The sequence below is a fragment of the Xyrauchen texanus genome, chromosome 46 (genome assembly GCF_025860055.1).
Source record: "Xyrauchen texanus isolate HMW12.3.18 chromosome 46, RBS_HiC_50CHRs, whole genome shotgun sequence".
Classification (NCBI taxonomy): domain Eukaryota; kingdom Metazoa; phylum Chordata; class Actinopteri; order Cypriniformes; family Catostomidae; genus Xyrauchen; species Xyrauchen texanus.
Genome location: NC_068321.1, coordinates 25744716 through 25770278, shown reverse-complemented (window position 1 = coordinate 25770278; position 25563 = coordinate 25744716). Strand labels below are relative to the sequence as shown.

Here is a 25563-nt window from a genome sequence, read left to right as displayed (position 1 = left end):
AACACATCCGCAACCAAGACGGCTTAATAAGTCACTCATCGCTCTAACTTGATTGTGATTTCACCGAAGTCTGCATGGCACAATGATCAGATACCCTCATTAACGAGGTCAGACGTTCCCTCAAGAACTGCCATCCATCTCCATCATGAGATGACACACAAAGCCACTGGAAAAAAGCTTTTGTGAGTGAAGACAAATCTAAACAAAACCCAGCTATCTTTCTGTCATGTCTGTGGGTCAGAGTGACAGACGCCAACAGACCTGCGATCACAGCGCCGTCTGTTCGCAGATAGTGTTTCACGTGAGCTTTGAGCAGCAGATCACAATGTCAAGAGATAGAAAACACTCACAGTCAAGAGCGTGTCAAGAGGATTTAGTGGACAGGGAGATAAACACACACACACACACACACACACACACACACATGCACACACACAGTCATTCATTTTTGCATGAAACTCAAAAGCTCATTTCAGTAATCACATCATTCTAACACCACTTTTACTGGAATTATACTACGAAAATACATTAAATAAAAATATACTGTATACACTGTAGATGCATTTAAAAGTATTCAATGCCAGTTTGAAATACATTTTCCTAATGCATACACAAAACATATACTAATTTAGATTTCAGCCATGCATCAATGTGCATAAATACATATACTTGTTTATGCTTCAACATTGAGGAATTGATTTTAATGTCTTGTCATCTGTATTCATATTCACATCATTCTCATTGATTGTCATGTTAAATGCCAGTTTAAAATGCACTTTCTAAATTCATAAACACCAAAAAAAAGCTTCAATAAAGTTATTTCTGTTTTAGTAGTCGTCGATGTGCAAGATATTATAATAAAATACAGGAAATAAACTTTGAAAAGCAATAGAAATACCTCCTGTGCAGTGTTCCAGGTGTCTCATTGTTAATTGTAGTTGTGGAGGGAGATATTCATGTGTGATGCTGAAGCTGCGGCTGTTCAACACATGTGGAGAGATGCTGAGAGCGCGCGCGCGTCTGTCAGGGGGCGTTCACACGGGACACGTTCTTGGGCTGTGTTTATCACATGCGTCAGACGTACGTCTTTGGGGCCGTTCACAAATAATATAAAGCTAAACACAGCGCAATGCACAGAGCAGAACGCAGGTTTCAGAACAATCAAAAAATAGCGTAGAAGGACACGTGAGGGTGTCCGGTGTGGAACGCCCCTTTGAAAGTTGCGTCGCGCACGCTGTTTTTTCTTCAGTTTTATGAGCGTTGCGTTTTTAAGACGCTGTGTGTGAGTTAGGATAAATAAGATCACTTATTATAATTTGTAATTCATGTGATTATATTTATGTGAAATTATGTGTGGAAGATGGTTTCTGTTGATGATCGAAATAATCAAATTCATTAAAAATACATATATTCCTTTAATATGATACATGCATACACATGCAATATACAGTGTTGGGTTACTCTAAAAAAGTAATTAATCACTAACTACTACTAAATACTAATTATTACTATTACTAAAACCCGTATCAACCTCGTCCAGATGAAAAATACAAGGATAGACATTAAACTGTTCTTTTCATTCTCTCAAATAACTAATATAAAATCAAATTAATTATTCATGAGCTGGCCAAATAATTTAAAGGGGCAGTGTTAAATTATAAAACATACATTTTATCATAAGACGTTAAATTTCGATTGTTTTATATAGAATTGTTCTATATAGAGTCTATACAGTATTTAATATAATTACATCAGAAATAACTGAAATTAAATTACTGAAAAAGTAAGCGTAACCACTTCAACGAAAAAGTTATTTAATCACAGTAATTAGTTACTTAGTAATACATTGCACACAAACACTGTATATGTATATATATATATATTTTTTTTTTTTTAAGCTACACATTTCTATATATGAATGGTTGCTGTTAGAGTTTGCAGCAAATGTTAACTTGTTTGCAACGTCTTTCTAGTGTCTCAAAGTTCAACTAAAATGTTGTTTTGGATTAAATGTAGAACGTTTGGCTTCTTTGTACATATTGTAATTTAATATAAAATAAATATAATTTATTTTAATTAAATGTAAAATAAACAGAATTGAGAGGGTTATTTTGGCGAGTTGTTTGTCACGTTACGAATCTTTTCAGCTTCGCATTATTTCTGTTCATCCGGGCCACCGTAGTGACGCCGCAGGTTTTCCATCATGGCTGCGCCCTTCACTCACCATTCGCTGTCTTCTTTATGCAGAAGAAACTGTAATATTAAAGGAAAACATCATTTAATATCACTCAACAGGCTGATATATACCTCTGCTGTTCTCTCATTAAGCGCTTTATCCACTGAAAGAAGTAAACACTTTATATTGGTATTATTTATGAATGCTACTGCTAGCCACAATTGATGATGCTTATTTTGAAAAGATAACGTAGATCGATTTAAATGAAATATTGCACAGTATTTCTTCATTTTATGGCTTAATTGTTTGTCAGATAGGATGTATATAGTGAATAAGTGAATGTTTCACTGTGTCTGGTATTGTTCAGTGCACAATGGGTTAGGATTTATTCATTTATGTTTTTAAAAGCACTATTCTGTAGATATGCTCAACTTCTCCACTCACTGAATTTCTGATTACAGACACTGTAGGCTGAGGTGTCCGGGGCCAGTGGATATCTAAAAGATAGGTGATGAGTTACACTTTCCTTTATTATAAGTTCAATAGAGTTTGTGAATCTACAGAGCTGTACATATTGAATGATAACAAGCCTTTGCAACACCTTTAACAACTTTGTTTGCATCACGCAGTCTGGGGAGCCCAGGACAGGACAGATGACCGTGGGTCAAGACTGGACCGCAGTTTACCCCACTGCAGCATCATTCAAACCTTCTGCAGTTCCACTGCCAGTACAGATGGGTTATCCAGTGAAGAGAGGGGTACCACCTGAGATTAAGGGCAATCTGGAGCTGATCAAGGTTTCACTTGAACCCTTTTTGAGCAGGAATATTCAGGTATCCAAAAATGCTACTTATTCAGTTATGTGAAAGTATTGTTGAGCTGCATCCACAATCCCAAACATGACAATTAAAAGAGGTGTCTCAAATTATGAAATTATGTTTTTAATTTCTTTCAGATTCCACATTTTTACACTTAAACCCATTAGCCATTAAGAAGCACTGCGAGTACAGTTTTATATGGTGAACGGCAGTTTATGACTCGTTATGCATTGGGTAATTGAAGAGACATGTCAATGTTTTTCTGGTTTAAGGTGGCCGACAGCTTTGTCTGCTGGGCTTTCACTGCGAAACCCAGACGCCAGAATGGCAACGCTCAAGGTAATTCTGCTTTTCCTCTTCTTTCAATGGACTGCTTTTGATGACATCACCCTTATTGAACTGACACACATAGATTATTCTCATGTTATGGATACTACTGGGCATGCATCAGTATTATCGGCCACAGTATTTTCTAGAAATCGGTGTTGGCTATTAAAATGGGAGACTTCTTATAATGAAAATAAAAATTAACTTAATTCAAACTCTATATTGTGAAAAAAGTTTACATTTAAAACATTAAAGTCCCCGGCATAAGTCAGGCATTTGAGGTATCATTTGAAAGCTTAGAATCTGAACTTTATAGATAACAATCCCTTCTGCATTTATGATACTTATAATAACAAAACAAGGCCTGAAAACATTCGCGTTGAAAATTAGCGCCCCCGCCAGAGGTTATTCGGTATAAATATTAATATGAAAATAAAAGTCCTTCACGTAGCACATAAATGGACAAGTCACGTATCAAATGAAAGCTCTCATTATCATGAATGTGACTATAGAGATTATTTTCTTGTCCTAATAACACAGTTCGAAAGATTTTCAAAAGAATCACAAAATGAATTAGATAAGTCATCAAAAACAAGCATCTTTTATGCTCTGATCACTGCTGCTGTAAGCCCCAAATAACTAAAAACTTTATATCTGCTTTTACCTTAGGAATTATCTAAAAAATGAGCCATTGTTTACGTGTCTGTGAGTTTGCTTGGCTGAATAATCCAGTGTTATATTTTAGATGTCCAGAACAAAATATGCCATCCAGAGGGAAATGCATACAAAACAAATAAAACATTTTGACTACTGATGATAAAATGTATACATCATCACAAAGGGGAGGATCTCAGCTTTCTAATGACACCTAGATTGAGCTTGTAGTCCACTCAGAGGCCGAGATATTCAATGAAATAATGAGGGAGGTGCTTGAACTGAACATTAGACTGAATGTCTATGGACGAGCACATCTGTGAGGGGTAAAATGCGCTAGAGCGCCCCCTACAGTTCACATCTGTATATTGTGATGGAATGTGATATAAGAAAAAATTGTATAGTGCCTTCTGCCATCTAGTGGAATAAAATGAGACTTTTCAAAGTGAGGTTCGCGTGAACAGAGGCAAAATTACATGCTTACAAACATCAAAATAGACAACAAAAAAAGTTGATGTTTTTTTTACTTTCATAAGATTATAAACACATGCAATATTATTTATGAATAATTTGAGTCTTTTTATTTTATTTGGGTGGTTCTCTTTTTTGCAATTAGTCCACAGTATGTGTGAATCGTGAGCTTTTACATTTTGAGTGTGAAACATTGCGGACGGCCGCCCAGATATGCCCCGGAGTTGAAGAGGTTAAGAAATATTTCGGATTCAATACAAGTTGAGCTCAATCGACAGGATTTGTGGTACAATGTTGATTACCACAAAACATTATTTTTACTTGACAAAAAACTGTTACAGTGCGGCACTTACAGTGGAAGTGAATTAACATGATTTTACTGTAAGAAAATCGCTTACTAATATTCTGTGTAAAGTTATAGACAATTTTACAACTGCATGGCCATGACAACGTTATGCCATAAATCCTGTAACCCTGCAAATTTGATGATGTAAACAACTTTACAGCTTAAGTAATACAAAAGTTTAACAAGAAGGAATGTAAGTGCTGTTATAACAGAACGATCGTTTATCAGAAGAAAATTAATGACAAAGTTCACAATAGTTTTTTCATCATCATGTTTCTCACTTCATATCTTGTGAATTATTAAAAAAACATATCTGGTGAAATATGTACACACACACACTCTCTCACACAAACTCACACACACACACAAACTCACACTCACAAACACACACTCTCACACACACACACAAACTCACACACACTCTCTCACACACACACAAACTCACAAACACTCTCTCACACACACACACACACACACACACACACACAAACTCACACAAACACACTCACAAACACACACACACACATACAAACTCACACTCACAAACACACACACACACACACACAAACTCACACCTTCTCTCACACACACACACACACAAACTCACACTCACAAACACACACTCTCTCTCACACACACACACACAAACTCACACTCACAAACACACACTCTCTCTCACACACACACACACAAACTCACACTCACAAACACACACTCTCTCACACACACACACACACACACAAACTCACACAAACACACTCACAAACACACACACACACATACAAACTCACAAACACACACAAACACAAACTCACAAACACACACTCTCTCACACACACACACACACACACTCACAAACACACTCACAAACACACATTTAATTTCAAAATAAGAGTCCTGAAATAAGTAAGTGTATTTTAGGCTTGTTTATAGTTAAAAGTGCCACATTATGCACCAAATATGTTTTTATTGTAATTCTGGGGATTTTTGGTTGCACAATAAACTGCACCTGGGATTTTATCGATTAATCTGTCATCAGCCCTTTTCAACTCTTTAGTTATCGGTGTGGACAAAATCCACTATCGGTCCACCACTAGTTATAACTGGCATTGAACATGGAATATTTCTTTAATTTTCCTCTTTATTCATAATCTGAAATGTGTGATTTATCATAAATCTCTCACCATCTGCCTGAAAAACTGCTGTTAGATTACAAATGTAATGCGGGACATTAATCCTGTTGGATTAGGGCTAAAAGTGAAGAGATCAAAGGGCAGATGTGCGGGATAAGGTCTTCCCCCTCACCCTTCCTTAACGTTGCCGAAACGGTCATTAAAGGACAGATACATTAAATGTTGCGTTCCCCGCATGTCGCATCTGTTCATTTGCACATTGCGGTGTGATAAACAAATGCACACAGTACACAAATAATGTGGATTCAGTCATGTTTGTATCATGTTTTGTCATGAGAGAGAGTTTAATGATGACATCACAATGAATTGTGTTTGATCTCGTTGGCCAGTCCGGAGCGGGATTAAAAGGGCAGAGTTTTACAAAGTAGTTAGTCCATTTTAGAGGGTTTGTTGTTGTCAGGAATAAGATTTAGCAGAAAATATTTGTTAGGAATGCTGGAGGCGGGACAAATGCAGGAATTAAAGTGGAGATTGTTTACTTTGTGAGTGAGATGTGGATGTTGTCCTTGGATGAATGTTTTTTTTTTTTCGTCAATTTATTTTCAAATACAGATTTCACTTGATAAAATAATTTTTGCTCTTTAATGAGATGGATATAAAAGTGTTTTTTTTTTTTCTCTCATTGCAGGTGAAACTTTCCAGTTTAAATCTGGATGATCACGGCAGAAAGGAAATGATCAGACTCAGCAGAGAGCGTTACGGCAAAGATGCACTCGCCATCACCACAGACAGTTGAGGGACATGCATAGATGAATCTGTTGAGTAACAACTCATTTGTTCTTCTATACACTTCTCAAATACAAATTAATTATGTGATGTTTGGAAAATATCTCACTGTGTCTGTTTTTAGTTGCCCGTTGAGACAGCAGAATTATGATTACGCCATGTATCTTCTAACGGTCCTTTACCACGAGTCCTGGGTGAGTCTGAAGGCATCAGGGAAAATTCACAAAACTGATTGGACCGCTTTTATGACGTATATTTTGCGACGGAAGTTGCCGAACATTCAAAACAATGCTGGCTGCTGGGCGACATGTGCTCGTTGGATGTATATATGGTGGTATTTTTACCAGCTGAGATCAAACAAAGAGTTCAGAAAATGTGTAAAGGAGTCAAACAGCGCCAGGAATTCCTCCGTTGCACACACAAACGAAGATATGCTGCAAGGAGACGCCGGTTCCGACGCCTGTCCCGAACTGTAATGGGCAACATCGCTCTTATGATGAGAAGAACCAGGTATGCTTGAGGTCAGAATTAGGCAAATTACTTCCTGTTATTGGTCCGTTTAGACGTCTTTGCTCCATGTTGCGTTCATATATCAATCGAATATATCGAGACCCACTATTAATCGAGACCCACTATTCAGGCGCTTGTTTGGTACGCACCAAGGTTCGGGTGGACGCGTTCAAACTTGTTCAAATTAACCGCACGAACAGAGCAATCTGGTTTTAATCAAACCAAACCTGCCAAGTGTGAACACACCCTAATGTAATGCACATTGCAGTGAACACTCAACCTATTGGAGACCTCCCATTTAGACTTTGGGAAATGTACTTGAATAGTTGAATTGGGGATATTTTAGTGCATTTCTATCTTTATACTGCTGAAGGCTTTGTTTGGAAATTGTTGATAAAGCATTATTGTTACATATTGTTTTGATTAATCACAATTAACTATGAATAATTATGCAATTAATCGTGATTAAAAGTTATTTATCCAAACTGAAGATTTTTGTGGCATTTTATTTGTTTGTATTTAAAAAATAATAATCATTTGGAAAGTGAAATTAGCTTTAAATATTCAGATTATAAATTTACAGGATAACATTTTCAGATTAAGAAGAAATTCAAAACTCCAAATACCAATCTTTCACATTCACAACGTAAACAAACTAGGTCAAAGGTCAAAGTTCTGTGTTCCACAGGTAAAAAGTAACAGTTGAAATAGAATGTGTTACATTTGAAATTAACAAAGTTCAGATTCAAATATTTAGTTATTGTTCTTAAAGGGACAGTTCACCCAAAAGTGAATATGCTCTCATCATTTACACCCCCTCATGCCATCCCAGGTGTGTGTGACTTTCTTTCTTCAGCAGAACACATTTGAAGAAAAATAGAGAAATATCTCAGCTCAGACGGTCCTTAAAATGCAAGTGGATGGTGATCAGACTTTTAAAGCTCCAGAAAGAACAAACAGTCAGCATAAATGTCATCCATACGACTCCACTGGTTAAATGAATGTCTTCTATAGCAAAACGCTCATTTTTGCTGTGAAAAAGATCAATATTTAAGCACTTTTTCACTAGAAATCATTGCTTCTGGTCTGCAGCCGTATGCGCGTGTGACGTAATCACGTTGGCATATTCACGTGAGAACATGCGACACACATGGAAGAGCAGCGCTGTCTAAAACTGAGTAGGAGGAACACTGCACAGAAGCTTCGTTGCTTTCGGGTTAGATCTGTATTTGTATCTGTTTGTTTACTCACAGTGGCACGTTTGTTTACTCATCCTGAATGTCTCAACCGAGAGAAAAACGTGAGATTACGTCCGTAACGTGCCGACACGAATACGTCACACAAGATATCGCGTGAACTCCACCCGCTCATGAACGCGCATACGGCTGCTGACCGGAACTGATGATTTATAGTGAAAAAGTGCTTAAATATTGATCTTTTCTCAGCAAATAAAACTGTCTGCTTCGGTTTGAGTTCTTGTGCCAAAATATTTAGTAGTTAAAACTATTTATTCAACCTGCCTTGGGAATCTGTCACTCCATGACACAAATGTTTGACCTTATTGAATGTCTTTTTTGATTGACGCCTGTCTCGTCCAATGAGCAACCTGAGAGTGGAAGCAGTCACTGGAGGGAAGCGTTTGATTGGCCGACACGGAGATTCCATTGTAAAGAACCGTTACTGCCACCTCAGTAGATTCTCATTACAGGCACAATGAAACAACTGATCAATAATTCACTTCATATCTGGAAAATAAAACGTCTCGACTTACACAGACCTTTACAATCGAAGTTGAAACTGGGTATTTAATAGACAAGCTGTAATGAGACAGTTTCTTTTGTGACCGAAGTGAGACTTGTGTATCGACTGTTGCACCTCATTAGCACAATAGACGATGAATTAGCAGGCTCTATTTTAACCAGGACTGATAAAACACAGATTAAGGACAAGAGCAGTGAAATTAATACACTTGAACTTCTCAAAGTCGGCAAACTGAATGCTTCCTACGCCTTTCAAACGTGCTGCATCCACAGAGATCCTCTTGTTGCCTTTCGCCCATAAACCTGCTCACCTGTTGAAGTTTTTAAAGCGTCTTTAAGGAGTAAAGATCTTGAACTTTCAGATTCAGACAAGGTCCATAACAAATAAATCCCCAGCCCTCCTAAAACCCAACCCATTCTAAGCACTTGGACAAATGTTCGAGTCATGTCCCATGCATGTTGGCGTATTTTTCTCCTCACTAGAGACAAGCTAGCTTTTTTTTGTTGTGTAATGTTCTTAGATGTTCTAAAAAGACTGGACCTCACTGGCTGAAAGCCACGGTCAAGCTTTGTTTGCCATCCTGGTTTGGGAAGTGTAACGTGTACGCTGGCCTTTCACTAGCACAATGGCTACCACAGTGGTGGCTCAGAATAGTTAAGAGCGGGTAGAGTGACGTTGGGTAGGAAAGGGAGGGGGATAGCGAACCACAAAGCAGGCAATTGTTCAAGACCATGAGGGTGATTGTATCTCCAAGACCTGATTTAGCTGCCAATATGGCTAGAGGATAATCCATTCAAACTGTGTTCACATTGGCTCAAAGAGGTTTTGGAACAAATATGGCCTGGATGTATTTCGAGAGGTTAAGTATGACCCCCAACGATTTTCAGTTTGTTGGGTTTTGAATGCATCGAAAATAGCTCGAAGTGGTCTTATGGCTAATTATGTTGGCTTGAAAAGGACAAACCAACCAAGAGAATTTCAAATCGAGACAATAAAGGCATCAAATTTTAGCTAGACTTCTATCCAACACTTCATATTTAGAAAGGTAATGTCAGTGAACAAATTTGGTTGCCCATTACATAATTATGTCCCTCATCTCGGTCCAAACCTGTGGTACATAAGTTATTTTCCTATTAAAGTCATGGTTCGGTTTTGGGTTTGGGTGATACTATTGTTCGTTGGTTTGTATATTTTTCTCTATGGGAGTAAAAGTCATAAATGTTTGTATGAGCCAACTTGATTAATACAAATTTTGCCATTTATTACGAATTGTTTGAGACCGGAATGGGTTTGGAAATTACGTTCTTAACAAACGTATTGTTTTGTTAATTTTTGGCTTCGTTCGCTTGGGTGTTGTAGTTCGTTTAGGAAAAAAAGTTTGGCTTCTTCCAGTGTATAAATTAGGCTTTAAAGTCAACATAAAATAGCATTCAAGACTCATTTTACTTCTGCATTGTGACGTATTTCCAAGCTATGGGATATTCAACAAGAAAACAAAATGTAAGGAGAAATTGGATTTCATCCATTGGGAATTGATTGATTACGTTGCAAATAAGAGGGCTTGGTGATGTCAGCCAAAAATACATTTATTTTAAAGGCGGAGCAGGTTTTGATGTAAAATTACCAAGACAATAATTTGTTTTCTTTGGAATAACGGACACAGATGAATCGACCAAAATCAGGAACGTGTATTACAAAAGTTAAGTAGCAATTTTGATTTCACGTTGACTTTTAACACTTGCTTTCGGTGTCTCCTTGACCAAAGAGCTCTGCAAGAATCCCAACTTCTCCTCTTGACTTTTTTCGAGCAGTTTAACGATCATCATTGCTCGCACAGAGCAATGGCCTTTTAAAACAAAACCACCAAACATCTTCAGTCAAGGCCTCAATTATCCTCCAGTTCTCTCAAGAGAAAGGCCAAACTCCTCAATTCATTGCCAACCATTTGATTTGCCTAGGCAAAATTTAATCACTCAGGTCAAACAGTCCTCAATCAAATCCTCAAGATCTGCCCAAACCACCTTCATCTCCATAGAAACCACCTAATCCATCAGTCCCTTCCTAAGTAGTGCCCTGGGGCAAGGAATGGAGGATGGTTGGGAACGTAGAATGAAGAGTTGAGCGATTATTTTTCATGGGAGGGACCCTTATTGACAGTTATTAGTCTTGAAACACCTGCACTGGCGAGAGGGTTATCTGCTCTGTGGCATGCACAGGCCTACCAAATGCACAAAGAAGCTTTTGTTGTTTGGGAATATGGCATGATCGCAGGCTTTAAATGGAGCTCAAAGTATTATTAGATACTGTAGAAGAGGTACTCCAAAGTTCTTATCAAACTTGCTGTCTTAAATGTTTGCAGCAATTGTTCAAACGGTTCATTTGAACATTAACATTAATGTTTTCATGTGATGATAATGTTTTGAAGTGAAATCAGAGCTGTTCATCAGGCTTAAGTAGCCGTGTTCATTCCTCGGGCCATTTCCAAATCAGCTTGGCGTTTTATAGTGCCAGGATTCCTCTGCCAACCGCAAAACATTACCGCTCTTGCTTAAAGGTGAAGTGTGTCATGTCGTTCCAGATCTGTATGCTGTTATTTTCAAAGGAAGAGAATTTCAATTTTTTGGGTGAACTTTTCATCTTAAGTTTTATGAGCTGAGTCAACTAAGTTGGCGATTTGTAGGTTGATTTCCTGCTTTTAAATCATTGGTCTGCATGTTTGATTGGCCAAATGCCATTCGACTTCTGGATCAACCAAAGGTGTAAGTTTGGGGCGGGACTAACTAGTTGTCTGACAACTAAAAGATGGGGGAGGGGATGTTTTGGAAAACCTATTCGAAAAACAATTATTTTTGCAATTTAGTTTGATGCCTAAACTTTGTTTTCTCATGTTGTTGTGTACTACAGAAAACCGAGCCATGGGAGCAAGAAAAGACGAGCGCCCCAGCCCATCCCAGAAGAACATTCTGGAAACACTCCTGTGCATGCGGACACTTGGAGCAAATGATGAGGTGGAGGGGGGAACCAGAGAGGAGCTGCTCGGACAGCTGGCTGTAAAGGAGTACAAAAACATGGTGGTCAAGCTGAAGAATGAAGGGGAGACTGAAGACAATCTACAGAACTACAAAGAGGCCGTGAAAAAGCTTCTTAATATCTGTGGAACGCTAGAGAATGGTGGCAGCCTGGGAGCTCCAATATTGTGAACATAAATGTACAATAAAATATAATGCATTGTGGTGCTATTATGATGTAATAATGTTGTTGTTTTTTGTATGTCATATCCAACTTAAAATATAGTTGCTGAACTAAGCGCACGTCTTTCTGTGAGCTCCTGGTTAAAATTCTGTACATTATCCGGTAAGAACATGGGCACGAATACCAATTGTTTGTATTAACTCTGCAGAGTACACTAAGTGTTATTATGCTGTCGAAAAATACGAACAAAGCTGACTCTTCCCCAGTTGAGGAGTATGACAAGTGGGACGCCAGCAGCTTAGCTAGCGCAACAGGTAACGCTAGCACTGCCCCCCAGTCGGAAGGAGCTCTGGCCAGAACTGTCCAAAACTTGGATGTTATTCAAAAACTGGACATGATGAGAAGTGATTTTGCCACAAAGATTGAGGCAATCCTGAATGCAATTCATGATGTTAAGAGGGGTGTGCAAGACTTCTCTGGCTGCATGGACATGGATGAAGAGTGCATTAGCAATGTTGATGACGTGGTTAATTCAGAGAAAGACAAGACTGAAGAGTTGGTTAAAAGAGTGGCTGTCCTTACAGAAACTCGATGAGCTAGAAAACTGTTTGCAGAGATCCAACCTCAGGCTGGTTAACTTGCCCGAAAAAGTTGAAAAGTCTGATTCAAACGTTTAGCTACCTGAAGCACTGGGCCCACAACCGTTCCTACCCCGCCTATCATTGAGCGGGCACACAGGCTACCCGGCTGGACACAATCCTCCAAGAGTCCTCATTATGAAGTTTTTAAACTTCCAAGATAAAGTCAGAGTAATGCGAGCAGCCAGGGCCAAAGGCAAGATTCTTTACGGCAGGCAAGAGGTCAGGTTTTTCCCGGACCTTTCGGCGGAGCTACACCGGCAAAGGAGGCATTTCGACGGGATAAAACAACAACTAAGATTCCTGAACATTAGCTATGGAATAGTGTTACCAGGCAAGATTGGTCTGACAATTGACTTCCCCTGCAGATGCTAAGAAGTTCGTTCAGGGCTTACAACGCACAAGCAATGCACAGAGGAGCTAAAGGGGAAAGATGGAGCCTTTCCCTATTCACCGACGCCATGCAAGAAGTGACACTGTTTGGTCCGTTGACAAATATATGATTTTAAATACAAAGGGTAACATTTACATGTTTACAACTGTTTATTGTTGATCTTTATTATGTTGTTAGTCTATTGTGTGTTGGCCGATATTTTTATTTTGTTTAACTGGGTGCGGTACTTTCCTTTGATCACCCTAATAGCTATAGTTACCTATACTTTTAGTGAGTAATAAATATGCACTCTAAGTAGTTGATTTCAATGGAGTGTTCTGTAATGGTGGTTACTCAGATTAATGCATAAATGCTTGTCGGTGAAAATAACGTTTTGTTGCTCCCTTGGTTGCACTGGATCAGTTTTTGCACATAACTATACCCCACTGTGATGAGGAGGTTAGGAATGGTTGTCCTGTTCGGGATGACAGCTAAGGGGATTCGTTTTGGGCAGGATTTTGATATTTTTAATTTAGAAAGCCGAATGCCTTTATTATTGTCACACGTTATACATAAATGTTTTTGCGTATGGTGCAAAATACAATGAATACAGTGAAATAATTTCTTTCACATATCCCAGTAAAGGTCAAAGTGCAGGGTCAGCCATGATACGGCACCCCTGGAGCAGATAGAGTCAAGGGCCTTGCTCAAGGGCCCAACAGTGGTGTTTTGAGGCTTGAACCCCAACCTTCTGGTCGGTAACCCAGAGCCTTAACCGCTGAGCCACCATCGAAGCAACAGGTCCATGTGATTACTAGCCTTAAGCAGTTTGAGTCCTCTGTAGTTTTTATCCAGGAGACTCATTTACTTCTGGATGAACTTCTGAAGTTACAAAGGAAATTGCCAGGTCAGGTACTGGTAGTTACTTGGTGGCAAAATTATGATTCTGGCTAATGTCTATGGTCCGAATGATGATAATCCCTAATTTTTTATACGGATTGCCTCCCAGGTACAGTAATAGTAGCAGGAGACTTTAACTGTGCTCTTGACCCGAAGCTTGATTGCTCATTGGGGCTAGACTCCTCTCATTCACAAAATAGAAAGAAAATTCAACAGTTCATGAAAGATCTGAACCTATGGGACCCATGGAGGATGCAAAATCCAGTTAAAAGGGAACATTCGTGTTTTTCCATACTCTTCCAAAACCTATTCTCATATAATTATTTTTTAATTTCCACTTCTCTGCTACCTAATATAGCTAGATGTATATATGATAGCACGGTTGTGTCTGATCATTCCCCACCTCAATATTTTCCAATGATTCACAGTTATTCAAAGGCTCCCCTAGATGGCGCTTAAACCCTAAATGGCAACGGGACTCTGATTTCAAAGATCTAATGATCAGCTTCACCAGTTCCAAATGTATTAAATTCTTACAACAGATGAACGAGTTGGACACAGAAATCAGAGACTTGGAGAAAGTGGCGAGCCTTGATAACTCGGTGCAAACTAAGCAAAAATGATTAGCCCTTAAAGCTGAATACGAGGAGCTTTCCACACAAAAAGCTGAAAATAGTCTGTTAGGGCTTAAGCAAACTTTTTATGATCAGGGTGAAAAACCCAGTAAATTGCTAGCCTGACAAATTAAGAAACTTAACTCAGAAAGAGCCATAAATGCAATTAGGAATGAACAGGGGGTTTCAGTTTAGGGCGGGTAACCTAATTATACAATATATTGGTTCAAAGGCACAAACCAAAACCATCAATACTCGACTGAGATTAATACAATATCATTGGATAATGAGAATGCACATCACTCATGTGAAGTTAAATCAATTTGATTCTGGTATTCCTGATCAATCCTACAAGTGCAATAATTATAAGTACCTTGTACTTTATTTCAATGCTTGTGGGAATGTGAGGAGAAGCAAAAATGTTGGGGTGCGTGATTCGCTATATCTCTCAAACTACCTCTTCTCCAGTACCATTAAGTCCTAAACTGCATTTAGCCAGACAACTGTTCTCTCTCTAATATAGAAAGGAAAATGGTTGACCTATGTCTATTGCAAGCTAGATGCTCGATTGACTTGTGTTGGAAGAATGTTAGTTGCCCCTCCCTCCTTTGGACAAAGGTTGAAAACGTAATATCAAGTTTGGCTCTTGAGAAACTCATTTATGCAGTGAGGAAAACAGCTCCGGCAATTTAGGACATCTGGGAGGTGTTTTTGAAATGTAATAATGGTGACATTGAAGAGTATTTGGAAGTGTGGTGGTGTAATTAACTAGGCTATGATAAGGAACATGTGCTATACACTACCATGTATTTGTGATTGTACTTTTATTTGTATTACTTACACTGCCACCTGTTCGAGCTGCGGAAAAGTTCAGTTACATGTATACAATGTGTTAAATGTGTAAAACCAATAAAGATATGATTAATGAAATCCTGCAGGTACATCTGATTTCCGATGACAATAATGACAACAAATACAATTTTTGGGTGAACTGTTTCCTTTAGATATCATACTGTGCTGGTTGAATAATTTGGGTCATCTCTTGTAACAATAACCACTAGAACATTACACTCAAACCCACTCCACTCACACCAGCCCAAAACAATCCCTCGAATGTGCATCATGAGCCATTAACCAGTGGCGCTCTGAAAGGGCGCTTTGAGTAAACGTCAGGTAAAAATACCTCACCAGTCCATTAGTTCCTGCTCTGAGCTGTCACTTGTGGGAAAGGAGAAACCAATCTCCTCAGGGAGAGCTTCCGGCCTTTTCCATTTGGAAGTGGTGGCAGCAGTCGTGCGCATCTAAAAGCACTTAACAACCAACTGCCTTTTAAGAACAAAACCGAGCTTGTGAACTGTCTTGCTTGAAATCCACCGTCAGACTGCTTAAAATGAATGTCAGGTGATCTCGATTGGTGGGCTAGTGTCCAATAAGAGTTGATATTTGCTCAATTGTATCTGAATTTCAGTGCTACAGTTTGCCACTTGCCAAATAGCAAGCAATATGATAAATCTGATGGATAGTTTTCCAGCACTGATGAAGCGTTAAAGGAATAGTTCACTCAAAAAGCAAAATATCCGAGCTCCTCTTTTCCATATTTTGAAAGTGAATGGGATACAGGTGCTGTTGGGCTCCAAAAATGACTTTTAACTTTATTACATCATTTAAGCTAAAAATACAACTCGCTTTTGCTACTCTATGTACATTTCACATTCACGTTTTGTTAAACAACACTTCCAGCTTTGGCCACTGGGGGAGATGTTAAAATTTCAGTAAACACCGATCGATTTCAGCTGCAAAACTTTTGACCTACTATCGCCATTTTCACAGTGAGAAATACACAGTGATAAAATATAGCGTGCAAGTCATATGGACTACTTCTATAACTTTTTGGTGGATTTTTGAAGTTTGAACCATCCATACCCATTCACTTATATAGTATAGCAAAGAGCAGCTTGAACATTTGACTACTTGTGTTACATGATGGAAGAAAGTAAGCCATTTAAAGCAATTAATCAAAAATAAAAAACGTTGGCTGTGTGACATTTGTAAAGGCATAATACAATTATAATACATCTTTTTAATGAAATTTTAAAAATCACATGACAAAGACCATCCAAGAAAGACTGGTCTTCACTAATACTTCTGAAAAATGCATACATTCATGTAATCAGTTTATAAAACAAGATCTTTATAAATTTAGAACATTTACAATCGTAAAAAGGTATAGAAATTGTGCAGTGGCAGACCGTAAAAATCCATCCTTACAACTGAAAAAATAAATCTTTGTAATCAGTTTTGTTTTTGTACTGTATGATTTGAAAAATAGTTATTTGAATCCTGGGACATCAAAGTTCACTCTCAATTCAGTCTCATGACGAGTCATAATAATAGTACGAAATGGCGAAATGGTACAAGTTGGTCTGTCCAAAAATGTAAAATTTGTGCTACAATAGAGAAACCAACAAACAATTTTATTACAAAGTTTAACCCCTAACCGAATCTAAACCTAACCATAAAATCTAACCTCTTAAACAAACGGTAAACCTAACCATTATTTCAATATGGAAGAGAAAAAGAAACATCTGGATTTTCAATGAGCGTCTTACGATTTCGTCACAAGCCAAAATTTAGGCTAGCAAAAATGTGATGCCTGTGTTGTATCGATTTTTAATTCCCTTTGTTGATTGGTTGGTCTCTATGAGAATAAATGTAATTCCTTTTCGTACGAGCCAAGTCGCACGATATCTTACGATTCCACCATCGCGTACAATCTTCAAGTCCATATATGGCACTTAACTGTAAAGGTGTTTAGAGGAGCCAGGTTATAATGTGAACAATCATCTCGTGGTTTTGAAAGTGATCCAACTATATTCTTTAAAACTCCCAACTTCAGTTCTTACCTTCAGTTTGGCTTAACCCAAATTATTAAACGTTAGCAGCATCTACGAAACATGACCATGCAATCAAACAGTTCTACTTCACGAGCTCTCTCTTACAATGACATATTTGACAAGTCTCATAGAGCCTCTTTTGCCCCTCAGATTTGTCCTGTACCTACCCATGCGTCTTTTACGACCTCGCCAGCTCAGAGCTACAAACACCGAGCAACAACAGCCAAATGTTATGGTTGCACAGGTAGCCAAGGCCACCAGTACGGTGTTGGCTGCCAAATGCCAAACTGACGTCAAACTTCCATCCCCAATAGGTCGAGGGGTGTCACTAGTAGTAATATTACGACCGATGTAACCCTTGGTGTCGTTGGGGTTCTGTTGACTGTCTACCATACTGCTGTTAGGGGCAGTTAGAGAGAAACCCAAACTTTTTGTGGTAGCAGTGTTGCCCATGTGAGTTTGGGTAATGCTAGGGGTCAGTTGTCTGGTAGTTTTTGAAACATCAAGGGTTATTTTTGGGCTGGTGGGAGTTGACATCTTTAAGGTGCTAGTGTAACTGGTGGTTGCCGAATTGCTTCTATAGTTTTTGGTTAAACTTTGGGTCAAATGTCTGGTCATTGTTGAAGCATCAATGGTTATTGTTGGGATGGTGGTGGTTGACAACTTTAAGGTGCTAGTGTAACTGGTGGAGGCCGAATTTACCCTATAGTTGTTGGTTAAACTTTGGGTCAGATGTCTGGTCGTTCTTGAAGCATCAATAGTTGTTGGGATGGTGGTTGAAGCATCAATGGTTGTTGTTGGAATGGTGGTGGTTGAAGCATCAATGGTTGTTGTTGGGATGGTGGTGGTTGACAATTTTAAGGTGCTAGTGTAACTGGTGGTTGCAGAGTTGCCCCTATAGTTGTTGGTTAAACTTTGGATCAAATATCTAGTCGTTCTTGAAGAATCAATGGTTGTTGTTGGGATGGTCATCATTGAAGCATCAATGGTTGTTGTTGGGATGGTCATTGTTGAAGCATCAATGATGGTTGTAGGGTTTGTGGTGGTTGAAGTCTTTAAAGTGCTTGTGTAACTGGTGGTTGCCGAATCACCCCTAAAGCCATTGGTAAAACTTTGGGTCAAATGTTTGATTGTTGTTGGATTGTCAATGGTTATTGTTGGGCTGGTGCAGGTTGACATCATCAAGGTGCTTGTATCACTGGTAGTTGTTTCTTTGGGTTGGAAAGCAATTGTTTGAGATGGATTAGTAGTTTGGATTGTGTTTCGTAGAGGCGATGTAGAAGTCTCGTATACCTTAGTTTGTGAAGGCACATTTGTTGCTGTTACAGACTTCATGGTCATTGAGTCTTCGGATTGTGAAGACTTTGCAGTCTGGGCAAAAGTTGTCTCAAAATTAGCTGTTGCCGCTATTGTTTGTGAATAGTCTTCCAACATGGCAGATGTGATCTTTGATTGCGAGGTAGCTTGCTCTGTAGAAAATTGAGGTTGTTGGGTAAATGTTGGGATTTGAGTGGTGGATTGTGTTGTGTTTTGAGAAGGTGTTGTCATAGAGTTTGTAGTCTTTGCGAGAGTGCTGCTTTGAACTGTAGTTTGTAATCCCAAAGGTTGTTGGGAAGTTGTGGTTCTGGATGTAGATATGGTTTGAGATTCAATCATTGGAATGGGTGTCGCAGTAGCCATTGTGGAGCTCGGTTGGGATATGTTTGGACTACTGTGGTCGTTTAAAGTGTCATTAATGCTTGTATTGAGTTGGTCTGGGGTTTTTGTCATATGAAGCAGATTTGTTGACATAGAAGTCTGTTCGACCATTTTAGGCAGCAAAGAAGTTAATATAACTTGTTTTGAGATGCTTTGAGCTGTTGTAGTCTCCTGTTTTGTTGTACATTGAAGGAGGCGATTATAAGCATCACGCAAAGCTGGAATAGAGCGAGTGGTTTTTGGGGGGGTTGTTGGTTTTTTCGTACTGGTAGAAGCAGGACTGATAGACCGGACAGGAGGGTTGGGTGGATAGTTGAAATGACGCTTGTCAGATGTCAGAGGTTCTGAAACATTGAGCCGCGAAGACGACATGTGAGGCAGCACGCGCACATTGGTGGTGAAATGCTTCCCAAACACCAACAGGTCAGGATCAACACCTGAGTGAGAAATAAAGAATCAGTTTATTTAGCAACAAGCTTGTAATTTCTTCATACTCATCAAATTGATTCAAGGTCATTTTATCTAAAAGAGTTAATACATTTGGTTAACTTTTGTCATTGAAAAAAGAAAAGGAAAGGTTTTAAATGTCCTGAAACTAAAGTAAAGATACGGTATATGCGCAGTTTCTCACCTTTAGTAACATTATAGAGGATGACATTTCCTCTATGGTGTGGAATGCAGCTCTCAATGGTTGGGCATTGCAGATGAAAGCAGTTAATACTGTCCTGAGTGGTGTTGTAATGAAATACAGCCAGGTTGCAGGAGACTGTGCAATCAATTGATCAAATTATTTAAAGCACCAGCAACAACTTCTGATGGTTAAGACTTTGAATTACTTTGATTTACTGTATTGCAATATTATACGGCAAACCGCTCATTCTTCAATAAATATATGGTTTAATATTTGTTCAAATGAAGGCAACTACTTATGTTCAAGCAATATGATATTAGTGTTTGATGCTTGTTTATGTACAGTATTATGCAGTATTTGTATTGTATAGTGGCCCCAAAGAGTATTTGGACACTTCAGGCACACAGAAAAAGTTCTATATGAATATGTACTATATCCAAAAACGTTTGACAACCACAAAGTGACACACCATTTCCTCATTTTGTTCACTTCAGATTTGTATCACCATTTGAAGCCTAGCAAGCTTCTTTTTGTGGTGTTTGCTATCTTTAAAATACATCCCATTGCTGGTTTGACAATTACATATTTGTAATTGTGACTGAAGTGCCCAAATAGTTTTTGGGTATACTAGTTATAATTATTTAAATCATTAAAAACCATGAACTCACAGTTTGGTGTCAGGCAGCATGCTCTACTGCATTTTAAAGCAGTCTCTTCTTGATACACCTTCAGGATCTGGGCTCCTCTGCGTTGTGATTCCTCTATATCCACATACAGTCCTGGATATCTGCGGATCCAGCAGCTTTTGTAGTAAGATGTGGGAGAGCACCTCGAGTCTGAATAACAGATCAAACCCAGAATCGACAGCAAACTCCATGGAACGGTCATTGCGCGATTATTTCGGGTTATCTCTGAAGCTGAAAAGTCAAGTCATTTTGTTTTGAAGTGCTCGTTTTTTTTTTTTTACTGACGCAGGTGCGCGCGGGTAAATATGAACGCGCATGACGCGCGCGCCAGATCTCATCCCTTTATTCTGTCCTCTTCTCTAGAATCTAATTTCTTGCTTTAATAATGATTCCATCAAGAGATTTGTTGCCGTTTGGTTGGTTTCAAATATTAAGCGTGTACTCGGGCCACAGCCACATTAATGAGATTTCGTTAAACTCTGTTTGAAGTATTCAAACTTTTTTCCAAACGTGTACGTATTGGACATGGTCACTATATTAAAAAAAATATTAATTTATTAAAATATTTTATTGAAACTTTATTTAATTAGAGGTTAGCCCTCATGTATATTTTATAATTCTAGCCTATATATTATATTATGGGACGTTTCAACCGCGTTTTCTAAATTTAAAGGATTAGTTCACCCAAAAATGTAAATTCAGTCATTGTTTACTCGCCCCTGTGTTGTTATAACACTATATGACTTTCTTTCTTGTTCTGAACACAAAGGGAGAAATTGTGAATAAATGTTTATCTCTGTGATGTCAATGGCAGTTTATGGTGACCACCTCTTCAAGCTTCAAAAGAACACAAAAGTATAATTCAGAAGTCTAATTAATTATTCATGAGACTCATGATTGATATGAAAGTATATGATAAGATTTGATGAGAAACAAACTGAAATCGAATGTTTTATTTAGTGATAATATTCACTGACCGTTGATCTCCTGTGTGCGTTCATGATAGGACACAAGAGCAACAGTTCACGCAGCGCCCTCATGATATTGGGGCGTTCAAGAGAAAACTTGTTTGTTTATCTAAAAACAGGTTCAACACAGTGATAGTGACATCAGAACACAACACAGCTGCACACAAAACAGAGAACAGAACTTATTAAACATGTCTGAAGTGTTTGTAGTTGAAGAATTTATGCATTTCTATGCCCAGCCTTATTATTTTAAAGTTTTTGGACTGGTGCCAGTTCACAGCAGAGTTACCCGCGCGGTGCTAAAAATAGAAAACAAGTGATCTATAGAATGTACCATCGCTCATCACTGCTGGTTATGACAAAAACTAATATAGAAAATATACATTTATCACATGTTGTTTGCCGTCAGGTTTGCACACGGTGTGACTGTAGCGTCCTCTATGTTTCTGTTTGATTTCTATGCCCAGCCTTAATAAAAATAAGGCTGGGCATAGAAATGCATCAATTCTTCAACTACAAACTCTTCAGACATGTTTAGTGAGTTCTGTTCTCTGTTTTGTGTGCAGCTGTGTTGTGTTCTGTTGTCACTATCACTGTTTTTAGATAAACAAATTTTCTCTTGAACGCCCCAATGTTGCGTGAACTGTTGCTCTCATGCCCTATCATGAACACACACAGGAGATCAACGGTCAGTGAATATTTTCACTAAATAATATATTAGATTTCAGTTTGTTTCTCATCAAATCTTATCGTATATATTAATAATCATTAATATATCATTAATCATTATTAATGAGTCTCATGAATAATTAATTAGACGTCTGAATGATACTTTTGTGTTCTTTTGAAGCTTGAAGAGGTGTCACCATAAACTGCCATTGTATGACATCACTGAGCACAACATTTATTCACCATTTCTCCCTTTGTGTTCAGAAAAAGAAAGAAAGTCATGTAGGGTTATAACAACACAGGGGTGAGTAAACAATGACTGAATTTAAATTTTTGGGTGCAAAAATGAAAACGCTCCTTTAAAGGAGCCGTTTCATTTCGGATCGTCCGAAATGAATTTTCTTTAAAAAATAAAATAGCAAAAATCAAGTTTGCACTTAAAATGGAAGTGAATGTGGCCAATTATTAGAGGGTTTAAAGGCAGAAATTAGCTGTAAAGTGGTTTAAATCATAATTTTACAGTCATTTTAGGTTTTTAGAGTTTGTTGACATTACATCGTTATAGTTATAACTTTTCACAGAAAGGGTTAATAATTGATTTTATCACACTAAAGTCACACATACTGTATAAATAACACACATATTGTTCATGTCTTGTGGTTATACTTTTGAAAAGTGAGTATATTAATGTTTACAGATTGACTTCCATTAAAAGTGCCTCAATTAAACAGATTTGTGCTTTTTTTTTTACAGAAAAGGAGGATCGAAACTAATTTTGCGGTTATCAAAATGATGCTGCAAATGTTGTCGATTGAGCTTTAAACTTGTTTCCTTTAATACAGAAATAAGAAAAAAGTTAGAACCAATATCAAACTGTTGATAAATGTACTGACATTTTTAAACACTTGACTGTAGATTTACACATATACATACAGCACAAAGCACAAGTGGACATATGGCTGACAAGGGGCGCCAACAAATCGATAGAAATGACTTTTCATAAAGTTGACCAGGAAAGTCATTTCACACATTTTTACAAGATTTCAGATGTCCTATAATTTTGTATATTTACTCGGTGGTTTGTCGACAGGCTTCCGGCTGGCTCCGTGAAACACCATTGGCTCTTTGTTCTCCAGATGAGAAGTCTTTGATTCAGTGTGGAGAAATCAGAGAGGATTATTCTAACTGTGCATGGCCGGAATCTGATTTGCAGGGACTGATACTAATTTCCCCGTTTTGTGACTCATTCCCAGTGTTTGTATGCGTTACAGCCACAGCTCTGCACCTTGCCAAAAGAAACTTGGCTCAGGAAATCAAGTAGCTTTCACACTCCATTTTCCAAAATACAGCAGATCTATGAATACTGCAAATACTGGCTGGAGAATGAACTGGCAGAGCCAAGGTGAAGTTGTAGCACGGTGTTCAATGTTGAGTTTGCCAGACCAGGCCGGTCATTTCAGCACTGAAAGGGCATAATCCACCCCATGGGATAGAGGGAATTTTAAGGGAAGCTGTGTGGTTTGACAGAGAAACACTAATGGCACAGTCTGTGATAACTACACTGAGGATCTGGGTTTATACAAAGGTCAGAATTGTCAAATATGTATTAGAAATGGTAAAGAACACCCAAAAGCTTTGTTGCCCCTCCACTGTGTCTGTTGTGACAAGTAGTGGAGTTACCATAGGCGGGACACCGGGGGAAGCTGATTTGGCTTTTGCGTTTAACTTTGGAAAGTCTCTGATCTTTGTATCAGCTGTTTATCGTCTGAACAAGGTGAAACAAAACTGGGCACGCAACAGGTCCTGCTCACAGACTGAGAGGGGCCACAGTTATGGGCACTAGTGCACATTTGGCAGTATCATGCGAATACTTCCAGACCTTATTCATAGAAGCGCCATCTTTGATTTTTGATGGGAATGACAACGAGGCTGTGAGGGATAGACGTACAGCCTCTTCAGTGGGTTGTCCTGCAGTTTAACCCTTGTGTGACCTTCGAGACATTTGTGTCAGTCAGTCACATTTATTTATAAAGCACATTTAAAAACTACAACTGTTGACCAAAGTGCTGTACAATACGCCAGATGAAACAATTACACAAGACAGTAACAATAACAATACTAACATTTACACTGATTTAAAAGCTAAAACAAACAATTAATCCAAAGTTTGGCGCTGCGGCTGAAAAGGCTCGGTTAACTGTAAACTGTTTGATGAACGTTAATGTCTTGAGGGCTGTTGGAGAGAAATAAGATCTGAAATGTAAGGTGGTGCCAGATCATGCCAGGCCTTGTAAACAAACAGTAATACTTTGAACTGGATCCTGTATAAAACAGGAAGCCAGTGAAGTAAGGCTAACACAGGGGAAATACAATCATATTTTCTGGTACCGGTCAGAAGCTTTTTCATGATAGTTATTTTTCTTTTCCGATCATTTTGATTATGCAAACGGCATACATTTAGCCAAAGGTGTGTATTTTGGGGGGAATTTTGATATTTCAATCTCAGTTCCTATAATACATCTATTATACACTGTGTACACACAATAGTTACACTCAGGACATTCAGGACAAAAATGTCTCCATTGAAACCCATTAAAACTGCAATATTTGATCCCAATGACATTAAAGCATAAAAGCATAAAATCATGAATTCTATGATATTATGCTTTTACCCTGGCTTCAACATTTAAATGTTTTATATTTTCCACCAGATGGTGCCATTTTTCTCATGTTTAGCCTATGGAGCAACTACAAGCTTTTCCCCTATTTTCTGTTTGGTGTATTATAGAGCACCGCAGGACAACTGAATACATGATGCAGCTAAAATTGTGTGAGTGAGTGTGTGTGTGTATGTATGTGTGTGTGTGTGTTTGTTTGCGAGTGTATGTGAGTAAGTGAGTGTGTGTATGTGTGTGTATGTATGTGTGTGTGTGAGTGTGTTTGTTTGCGAGTGTGTGTAAGTGAGTGTGTGTATGTGTGTGTGTATTTATGTGAGTGAGTGTGTGTGTGTGTGTGTGTGTATGTGTGAGTGGGTGTGTGTGAGTGTGTGTATGTATGTGTGAGTGTGTGTGAGTGAGTGAGTGAGTGAGTGTGTGTGTGTGTGTGTGTGTGAGCGTGTATTTATCACTTTGTGGGGACCAAATGTCCCCATAAGGATAGTAAAACCCGGAATTTTTGACCTTGTTGGGACATTTTGTCAGTCCCCATGAGGAAAACAGCTTATAAATCACACTAAATTATGTTTTTTGAAAATGTAAAAATGCAGTTTTGAAATGTTTTCTGTGAGGGTTAGGTTTAGGGGTAGGGTTAGGTTTAGGG

The 25563-nt window shown here is 38.4% G+C and overlaps 1 protein-coding gene and 1 long non-coding RNA gene across 3 annotated transcripts; one reads left to right on the top strand and one right to left on the bottom strand.

Moving 5' to 3' along the window:
- The first annotated feature begins 2204 nt into the window (after positions 1-2204).
- On the top strand, positions 2205-12058 carry LOC127638657 (uncharacterized). 2 transcript variants are annotated; one of them, XR_007969885.1, is made up of 7 exons: positions 2205-2348; positions 2638-2684; positions 2806-3009; positions 3267-3333; positions 6614-6742; positions 6836-7221; positions 11887-12058. It is a non-coding gene; the product is annotated as an uncharacterized LOC127638657 (long non-coding RNA). The 2 variants fall into 2 exon arrangements; XR_007969886.1 differs by having other exon boundaries at positions 6614-7221.
- A 125-nt stretch (positions 12059-12183) lies between these two features.
- On the bottom strand, positions 12184-20852 carry LOC127638656 (mucin-3A-like). The gene is made up of 3 exons (XM_052120278.1): positions 20591-20852; positions 19923-20057; positions 12184-19728 (listed from the first exon to the last, which is right to left on the bottom strand). Exons 1-3 carry the CDS (start codon positions 20808-20810, stop codon positions 17681-17683), a joined length of 2403 nt encoding a protein of 800 aa, XP_051976238.1. The 5' UTR covers positions 20811-20852; the 3' UTR covers positions 12184-17680.
- Between the last annotated feature and the right edge of the window lie 4711 nt (positions 20853-25563).

Excerpts from the sequence above, each read along its gene's own strand:
- LOC127638656 (XM_052120278.1), bottom strand. The coding sequence starts at position 20,810 with ATGACCGTTCCATGGAGTTTGCTGTCGATTCTGGGTTTGATCTGTTAT. Across the intron at positions 20,058-20,590 it reads ATGCTGCCTGACACCAAACT|TCTCCTGCAACCTGGCTGTA; the intron begins GTGAGTTCATGG and ends TTGATTGCACAG. Across the intron at positions 19,729-19,922 it reads CCTCTATAATGTTACTAAAG|GTGTTGATCCTGACCTGTTG; the intron begins GTGAGAAACTGC and ends TTTCTCACTCAG.